Source organism: Dromiciops gliroides, chromosome 4 (assembly GCF_019393635.1).
Source record: "Dromiciops gliroides isolate mDroGli1 chromosome 4, mDroGli1.pri, whole genome shotgun sequence".
Lineage (NCBI taxonomy): Eukaryota > Metazoa > Chordata > Mammalia > Microbiotheria > Microbiotheriidae > Dromiciops > Dromiciops gliroides.
Genome location: NC_057864.1, coordinates 437,790,267 through 437,800,114, shown reverse-complemented (window position 1 = coordinate 437,800,114; position 9,848 = coordinate 437,790,267). Strand labels below are relative to the sequence as shown.

The 9,848-nt window shown below is 43.4% G+C and overlaps 1 protein-coding gene across 1 annotated transcript; it reads left to right on the top strand.

Annotated features, from left to right (window-relative positions):
• Positions 1 to 1,262: 1,262 nt before the first annotated feature.
• Positions 1,263 to 2,804, top strand: KCNA10 (potassium voltage-gated channel subfamily A member 10). Its single transcript, XM_044005246.1, has one exon. It carries the CDS (start codon positions 1,263 to 1,265, stop codon positions 2,802 to 2,804), a length of 1,542 nt encoding a protein of 513 aa, XP_043861181.1.
• Positions 2,805 to 9,848: the final 7,044 nt, after the last annotated feature.

Below are 9,848 nucleotides of genomic sequence, written 5' to 3'. Positions count from 1 at the left end.
TTTTATGGATGAGAACACTGAACCTCAGAGAGGTCCAATGTCATATTGTTAACATCAAAGGTAGATTTGGGGGGCAGCTAGGTGGTGAAGTGGATAAAGCACCAGCCCTGGTTCAGGAGGACCTGATTTCAAATCCAGCCTCAGACACTTGACACTTACTAGCTGTGTGACCCTGGCCAAGTCACTTAAACCTCATTGTCCCACAGAAAGAAGAAAGAAAGAAAGAAAGAAAGAAAGAAAGAAAGAAAGAAAGAAAGAAAGAAAGAAAGAAAGAAAGAAAGAAAGAAAGAAAGAAAGAAAGAAAGAAAGGAAGGAAGGAAGGAAGGAAGGAAGGAAGGAAGGAAGGAAGGAAGGAAGGAAGGAAGAAAGAAAGAAAGAAAGAAAGAAAGAAAGAAAGAAAGAAAGAAAGAAAGAAAGAAAGAAAGAAAGAAAGAAAGAAAGAAAGAGGAAGGAAGGAAGGAAGGAAGGAAGGAAGGAAGGAAGGAAGGAAGGAAGGAAGGAAGGAAGGAAGGAAGGAAGGAAGGAAGGAAGGAAGGAAGAAAAGAAAAGAAAAGGGTAGATTTCAAGACAAGGTTTTCCTGTCTCTAAATCCAACACTCCATCCCATAAGCCATGGTTTTGAAGGTGCTCTATCTATCCTAAATTATGTTAAATGAGCTGTGTTGTAATGGAATTGCTTCTATCATTAAGGCTACTTCTCCTAGAGGATAAGCCCATGAGGCCTGAGGCCATGTCTCCTCTCATCTTTTCATTTCTCTGGATGCCTAGGCTGGTGATTGGTTTGTAACAGGAGCTTGATAAATATTTGTGAAATGAATGAACATATACTTCATGAATGAAATAACATCCTCTATGATTGGCCTGTATAAAGCCTTCTTAATGGATTATCACCAGGAAATGATTACTCCCAAGATAATTTCTGCCCATTGCCCTGCATCCTTTTAGACAAATTCTTTCAATTGGTCTATGATACCCATGATGTGAAAACTGATTTTAGTATTGGTCTGAGTAAACATAATTATAAGGTGGTCTATTGCTACCAAAACAATCATGTGGTATATTTTAAAGCCTAAGGGGAAATCATTTTTGGCTGGTCCATTAGCGTGGATTACCTATGCTGTTTGGCCCCCTCCATCAAACATGGATGACAGAGAGCAGGCTCTGTTCTTCAGAGCCCTGGAATAACATATCTCTCTCTCCTTAGGTTGTCAGGAGGCAAGACAAGCTGAGGTGCCCCATGCTTCTCCCGTGACTCTCATAGAATGGATGTGTCTGGTTGGAAGGAGATGGAAGTGGCTTTAGTGAATTTTGATAATTCTGATGAAGTCCTAGAAGAACCTGGGTATCCCACTGACTTTGACCTTGCCAGCTTAAAGGGTCGACCCAGTTGCAGCAGCAGCCTCCTCTCTAACTGGAGGGTCCTTATCAATGATGGCACCAACCATGAAACGGTCTTCTCCAAGCTCCCAGGAGACTACAGTGATCCACAGGGGCCTGAACCAGTGACCATGAATGAGGGCAACCAGCGAGTCATCATCAACATTGCTGGCCTGAGATTTGAAACACAACTCAAGACCCTCGACCAATTCCCCGACACCCTCTTGGGTGACCGGGAGAAAAGGATGCAGTTTTTCGATTCCATGAGGAATGAGTATTTTTTTGACCGGAACCGGCCCAGCTTTGATGGGATCCTTTATTATTACCAGTCAGGTGGGAAAATCCGGCGCCCAGCCAATGTCCCCATTGATATCTTTGCTGATGAAATCTCCTTCTATGAACTGGGTGTGGAAGCTATGGACCAGTTTCGAGAGGATGAAGGTTTCATCAAAGACCCTGAGACACAGCTCCCCAAGAATGATTTCCACAGGCAGTTCTGGCTGCTCTTTGAGTATCCTGAGAGTTCAAGTGCTGCCCGGGGTGTGGCCGTGGTCTCAGTTCTGGTGGTGGTCATCTCCATCACCATCTTCTGCCTGGAGACATTGCCTGAGTTCAGGGAAGAAAGGGAGCTAAAGGTGGTCAGGGACCCCAGCCTCAACCTGAGCAAGACGGTCCTTTCCCATACCATGTTCACTGACCCCTTCTTCATGGTGGAGTCGACCTGTATCGTATGGTTTACCTTCGAGTTGGTACTCCGGTTTGTGGTCTGCCCCAGTAAAACAGACTTCTTCAGAAATATCATGAATATCATTGACATCATCTCCATCATCCCCTACTTTGTGACCCTCATCACAGAGCTGGTACAGGAGACCGAGCCCACTGCCCAACAGAATATGTCCCTGGCCATCCTAAGAATCATCCGGCTCGTACGGGTCTTCCGCATCTTCAAACTCTCCCGCCACTCCAAAGGGCTCCAGATCTTGGGGCAGACCTTGAAGGCTTCCATGAGGGAGCTGGGGCTACTCATCTTTTTCCTCTTCATTGGGGTCATCCTCTTCTCCAGCGCCGTCTACTTTGCTGAGGTAGACGAGCCAGAATCCCACTTTTCCAGCATCCCTGATGGATTCTGGTGGGCAGTGGTCACTATGACCACAGTGGGCTATGGGGACATGTGTCCAACCACACCAGGAGGGAAGATTGTAGGTACCCTCTGTGCCATTGCTGGAGTCCTCACCATTGCCCTTCCTGTGCCTGTCATTGTCTCCAATTTCAACTACTTCTACCACCGAGAGACAGAGAATGAAGAGAAACAGAATATTCCAGGGGAACCAGACAAACTTCTTGCTAGTGTGGTCTCGGGAATGGGCAGCAAGGATTCTCTGAGTAAAACAAATGGTGGTTGTTCTGGGGAAAAATCCAGGAAATGACCTGAGTCTGTTTAAGGGATCCCATTCCCACTTCCTCTCCAAGGACTACTTATTTCCTGTAACCATATGTCCAACTCTGACTCTCCGGGGCTATTTCAATAAAACCACCAATTTTTTTTTCTGATCTTATTTTCAATCATTCTTTTTTCTCAACCCAGTATTGGAGCATTTATCCTCCTTTCTTGGAGACATAATGATTTGGGTCATTCTCTGGAAGAAAACATTTAATATTTCCGGTGGTTAGGGCTCTTTGACAATTGAATTATCACTGTTACTATCATTAATAGCTAGCATTTATAAGGCACCTACTATGTGCCAGGCACTAGGCTAAGCACTTTGTAAATATTATCTCATTTGATCCTCACAGCAACTTGAGAAGGTAGTTGCTATTATTATTCTCATTTCACAGTTGAAGAAACTGAGGCAGGTGAAGGTTAAATGACTTGCCATGGATCATACAACTAGTAAGTGATTGAGGCTCGATCTGAACTCTGTTCTTCCTGACTCCAGTCTGAAAGCTCTATCCACCTAGTTACTTGCAATGTGCACAGGAGAAGGGTCTCTCCATAATGGTGAGTTATTGGTTTAAGCCAACAAAGTACTGAAGTAGAATGACATGCCTCTTTTTACCTTTCACAGCCCATCAACTCCCTCTAAATGCAGGTGAGACAGCTATCATTAACCTCACTGTGCAGATGGGGAAACTGAGAAATCAAAAGCTTTCTAGACTTACCAATTCAATTTAGTCCCATGTAGTTCAATTCAATTCTCCCTGACAGGAGAGAGAAAGACACCCTTCTATGAGAGGCATTAAAGGTTGTAAACACCTTGAATTAAAAAGACTGTTTTGGCAACCATTTGAAGGATGGATTAAGAGGGACCTTTGAGATCATTTAGCCTTTTTAGTGTCAAGTCCCCCTTTGGGCAGTCAATCTGGTGAAGCCTATCAACCCCTTCTCAAAATTGTTGTTGTTTTGTGGGGCAATGAGGGTTAAGTGACTTGCCATGGGTCACACAGCTAGTGTCAAGTGTCAGGCCAGATTTGAACTCAGGTCCTCCTGACTCCACTGTGCCACCTAGCTGCCCCAGAATTGTGTTTTTAAATGCATAAAGTAAAATGCAGAGGATTACAAAGGGAACCAATATATTAAAAGAGTTATTAATTTTTTTAAGTTCACAGACCTCCCCCAGGTTAAGAACTCTTGATCAGAGGTTAGTGAAAATAGATATTGTGATTTTTTTTACCATCCAAGTTCACAGACCTCTTGAAATAAATACTGTGCTTGGACCCCAAATTAAGAACTCCTAACCTAAGCCAACGTCTTCGATTTACTGATGAGAAAAATGGAAGTCCAGGGAGAAAAGGGATTTTTATAAAGTCACACAAATGACACAGCTGAGTATTCCTATTTCCAACCCAGAGCTCTTTCTACTTACTACATTACACCTCCCTCTTTGACTAACATGGAGTCCTCTAATACTGTAGAGAGAACCTTCAGGACCTGGCAATGGGAGCTAGCCAACAAGCATAGGGAAGAGCACTGTGTCTCTGGCCCCCTCCCACAGTCACATGCTCGGGGATATTGACTGTAGCTTGTTCCTGGAAGACACCCAACATACCATAAATGCCTCGTTGTGCAGGCAGGCAGGCAGCCTTGGCAGCAGTGATAACAAGTCACATGTCTCATCCACTTTAAGGATGACGAAGCACTCTCCTCACAACAGCCCTCTGAGGCAGACAGGGAAGAATCATTATCTTTATTCTACAAATGAGGAGACTGAGCCTCCAAAAAATGAAGCCCACTTGCTTGTGATCATACAGCTGGGGAGTATTCTGAAGCACAGAGCTCTGACCCAACTTCTGTCTATTACACTCCTTACTTCTCACCTCACAACCCAAGAAATGAGACAACCTGCCTCCTTGCTGAAATTTCCTGGAAGGCCAAGAACTGATGTCAATTAATAAATTAATCAACAAGCATTCAGCAAGTGCTTATTATGTGTGAGACACCATGCTAAGTGCTCAGGATACAAAAAAATGGTTAAAATAAAGTTCCTGGGCAGCTAGGTGGCACAGTAGATAAAGCACCAGCCCTGGATTCAGGAGAACCTGAGTTCAAATCTGGCCTCAGAAACTTGACACTTACTAGCCGTGTGACCTTGGGCAAGTCATTTAACCCTCATTGCCCTGCCCCCCCCAAAAAAGTTCCTGACCTCATGCAAGCGTACATTCTGATAATGCAAAACAATATGATTTTTCTTCTTCATTGTCATTGTAAGGCCTTGCTTAAGCACTGAATTCCTCTGTACCCCTATGCCAGACCTGTTCTAATTTTTCAGTCTTACAAATACACAGTTCCTGCCCTCTGGGAGCATGAGTCTCACAGATGCAATCACACCAGCGACAGTCGATCAGTCGATAAACATTTATTAAGCACCTACTATATGCCAAGCACAGTTCTAGGTACTGGGGGTACAAAGACAAAAAGAAAGCAGGTCCTGCCATCAGAAAGCTTACACTTTGGGGGGGGGCAGGGAACGACCCTTATATAGACAATAAAATGTAAACTCTGGAGTGCTCCGCGCCATTTAATGTATCATCTTTTGAACACCCTGTATATAATAAATAATTTTGAGGGGAGAACACAGGAATGACTATTCCAGAAGAAACAAGATAAGGAAAGGATGGCTTGAGGGACAAAGGACAAGGTGGAGAGGTCTGGGAGGCAGGCAGAGACAGAAGGTATGAAGCAGCACAGAAGGATGATTCTCAGACTAGACCACCAGCTCTGAGGGGAGCTGAAGGACATCAGATTGCCCTGCCCTTCCTGGCAGCAACAATGATGCTGGTTCGATGATCAGTCCTGAGCAAAAGGTGGCAGGTTGGGAAGAGGCTCCCCAAAAAGCAAGTGCCACCCCTTTAATGTTTCACGCATTACGGACATGTTATCCATCAGTTTAGACAATCACCAAAGCCACAAATTGATCCTGGATTTGTAGTGTTTGACAGTTTCCAAGGTGTGAATGTTCAGACTGGAAAATTTAATAATCGGCTCTCTTCAGCTTTAAGAGATATACTCATAGCAGCAGAGAAAGTGATGAGCACCTGGTGAAAGTAACTATGCCAAGAAACCACAGTCATCATAACCCAGGGCAATGTAGGGCTGGACCAGGGACCCCAGGGAAGAGTAGCCAAAGTAACTCGATGTCCAGGCAGGGCAGGGCAGGAAGGGCTGAGAGAAGTCGTCTATAGCTCTCTGATTAACCCTCTAACCATTCCTGAAGCTCTCCAGACAAACAGCCTTACACTTCAGTCCCCAATACCAGATGAGCAGGGGTTCTGGGAACAGATCGTCAGCAGTTATTTGACACCCCACCCCCACCTCCAGGTCAACCCTATCATGATGTTGTTGGCACCAACAACCTCCATTAAACTGTGCTGAGCCTTCTATTTCTGGCTGGGTCACACACACACTCCCACCCTCCAAGACAGTCAAGGTGGGGATGCTGGGGTAGAGGGCAGGGGCAGCGGTTTACAAGCTCCTTTTCCTCCTGCTCAGCTTTCCTCTTCTGTGGATATTTCCAAAGGATATCCTAGGGGTAATTCAGGGAGAGAGGGAAGTCAGAGTTAAGGAGGCAAAGAGTAAGGCCAGAGGAGAAAGTCAAGGTCGGAAGTGATGAGATACAGGCAGGCCTCCTGTTTTTCAGGGAGGATTAACACCACAGAAGTTGGCAGGCTTGCCAAGGTGAAGAGAGGCCCAAAGAGGATTTCTGGGCAGTTTGGCATTTGTAAGGCCCCTCTCTAGGATCATTCCTGCCTCTCTTATGTATGTGAATGTTGACCTCAAAGCCATGCCTGATACAAGTATATAGTAATTTATGGTTTATTTGTATTCTTTTTAGTCTCTTAAGGCTGTTGTCAGAGATGTTTAGAACAAGAAGGACCCAAGCATACTTTATTCTTTTCTCACCCCTTTCACTTGTCTCCTCTCTCCCCACCTTAGGAAACCCAGAGATATGCGCCTCCACTCACAAGCATGCATTTTATAATATTCCAGGTAAGCTTTATTTTTAAAAATTTAATATTTTATGTCCCCCAATTACACATAAAAATGATTTTAACATTATTTTTTTCAAATTTTGAGTTCCAAATTCTCTTCCTCCCTGCCCTCCTCCCCTTAGTTGAGAAGACAAGCAATTTGACATAGGTTATTTATGTCAGGTGTAAGCTTTACAACAGATTGAGGAAGGCATGGATCCAAATTCTTAGAATGACAATTGCTTACCCTATGTCCCTTGGAAAGTCACTTAACCCTTTCAGGTAACTCTCTAAGATTATAGGTTGCAGAGCTGATACCCATCTGCTTGGGTAGAGGAGATTTTCTCACTGGGAATTCCCTGTGTGATGAAATAATGAGATTTAGCAGATACTCAAAGACCCACCTGGAGATTAATCTAGACTGATTGAATCAAGTGAGAGTGATTAACTGCTGATTAGCCTACTTCAAGTTAACTGGATTGTAATCACACCTTCAGAACACCTTCAGAACCAATGGATTTGGATGATGCCAACCAATCAGCTTGAAGCAGTGTGTAAGGACCGCCTCTGTTCCAGACCTATAAAAAGCTTCCACAATCAGTTTGCTGGAGAGAGTTCCTGATTAAAGCAGGCTTGTGGAGGAGGACTTGAGGAAGAACCCAACCAGGCTGGGACTCTATGCTAGATAGGCCTTTTCTTAACTTTCTGAACTTCTTGTGAACACCTGTATGCTTTAATAAATGTTTAATGCCCAAAGACTGGTGCTGAAGCTTCTAATTTAAGGCCACCACAATTTAGATTTTAAACATCACACCTGTACTAATGAAATGGGGGGAGGGGGTGTGGGGGGGGAGAGGGGCAAGTGTTATAAAAATGAGGAAGGCAAAAACAGAGATTCCTGAATGTGGAATCATTCATCCCAAAGAAGGATGGGGAATCAGCCAGTGAGGTCAGTGTCCTGAAAATGTGAACAAATTTGGTGGTTTAAGGAACCTACTCCCAGAAGGATGCGATGATGTGGAAAGGAGCAGCCTGTCCATTCACTGAGTGATGACAAAAAGGACTCTTGGTCGGCTGTTTTTTTCTTAACTTTCTGCCTTCAGACTTCTAGTCTCATCATTCAACTGAAACTACTCTTGCTTTTTCTTTTTTTTTTCTCCCATTAAGTTTTATTTTCCCAAATTACATGTAAATACAAATTTTGACATCAATTTTAAAAAAACCTTGTGTTCCAAATTCAAAACTACTCTTTCTAAAGTCACTAATGATCTCTTACTTGTCAAACCTAAAGACCTATTCTCAATCTTCAACCTTCTTGACCTCTCTGTAGCCTTTGACATTGTTGATTACCTTCTTCCCCTTGATGATATCTTCTCTCTAGTTTTTTTTTTTTGTTGTTGTTGTTTTTTGTGTTGTGGGGGAGCAATGAGGGTTAAGTGACTTGCCCAGGGTCACACAGCTAGTAAGTGTCAAGTGTCTGAGGTCGGATTTGAACTCAGGTCCTCCTGAATCCAGGGCTGATGCTTTATCTACTGCACCACCTAGCTGCCCCTCTCTAGTTTTTAATGACACTGATCTCTCCTGCTTCTCTTTCTATTCTTCCTTCACCTCCTTTGCTAGATCTCCATCCAGGTTATGCCTTCTATCCATGGGTGTACCCCAAGAGCTGTCCTGAGTTTTCTTATCTTCTCCCTCTATACTATTTTGTTTCATGATCTCCTAATTTATCATCTCTATGCTAATGATTTAGCTTTAATTCAGATTTTTAAATTTTTCAGTTCCTAAATCTCTCTCTCTCTACCCATTCAGAAGACAAGAAAAATAAAAACCATTACAGATGTATTTAGAGGTGTGAAACAAATTTCCAAAATTTTGATCTACTTATCCAATCCTACCCCCTCTCCTGACCCCCAGCTTCAAGTCTCCAACTGCCTCTTGGACATCTCAAACTGGATGTTTCAGAGACATCTTATATTCAACATGTCCAAAGCTGACCTGATCTTCCCCTCTTTCTAATTTTCCTTTTGCTGTTGAGGGCACTACCATCTTCCCAGTCACCCAGGCTCACAATGTAGCTGTTATCATCAACTTACCTTTCCTATCCAATCAGTTGTCAACTTCTATTGGTTCTCCACCCTTGTAACATCTCTCATATATTATCCTTTCTATCCTCTGATGTGGCTACCACTCTAGGGAAGACCTCATTTCCATTGCCTGGATGTTTGCAGTATTTTCTGGCTGGTTTCTCTGTCTCAAGTATTTCCTCATTCCAATTCATCTTCCACTAAGCTGACTAAATGATATTTCTAGAGCTGAGCAACCTATTGGAACAAGTAAATGACTTGTCCATTGGCTATGGAGAATTCAGAAGTGAACCTAGTAGGGTGGATGCTTTGTAGCAGCCACATTCAGTTTGAACCCATACTCCCCAAGGCCTGAGGAGGAGATTATGGAGAGAGCCTGGCCCAAAGCTGGGGGCACAGTTTTCACTTTGGACCTTGCTGTATCATTTTAGTAAGTATCCTTTGTAAAAGCTAATTGATGTAGGGGCAGCTAGGTGGCGTAGTGGATAAAGCACCAGCTCTGGAGTCAGGAGTACCTGAGTTCAAATCCGGCCTCAGACACTTGACATTTACTAGCTGTGTGACCCTGGGCAAGTCACTTAACCCCAATTGCCTCAGCAAAAACAAAAAACAAAACAAAAGCACTGGCCCTGGATTTAGGAGGACCTGAATTCAAATTCAACCTCAGACATTTGACACTTACTAGCTGTGTGACCCTGGGCAATTCACTTAACCCTCATTGCCCTGCAAAAAAACAAAAACAAAAACAAAAACAAACCCAAACACTAAACAAACAAAAAAGCTAATTGATATTAATTAGTTAAATGATACTGGGATGCTAATTGTTGGGTCAATCAATGATATATGGGAAATATTAACTGTAACTGGTGATTGCTATTATTAAGACTCAGGCTTACGGCATTAAAATATACCCCCAACCTC

Excerpts from the sequence above, each read along its gene's own strand:
- KCNA10 (XM_044005246.1), top strand. The coding sequence starts at position 1,263 with ATGGATGTGTCTGGTTGGAAGGAGATGGAAGTGGCTTTAGTGAATTTT.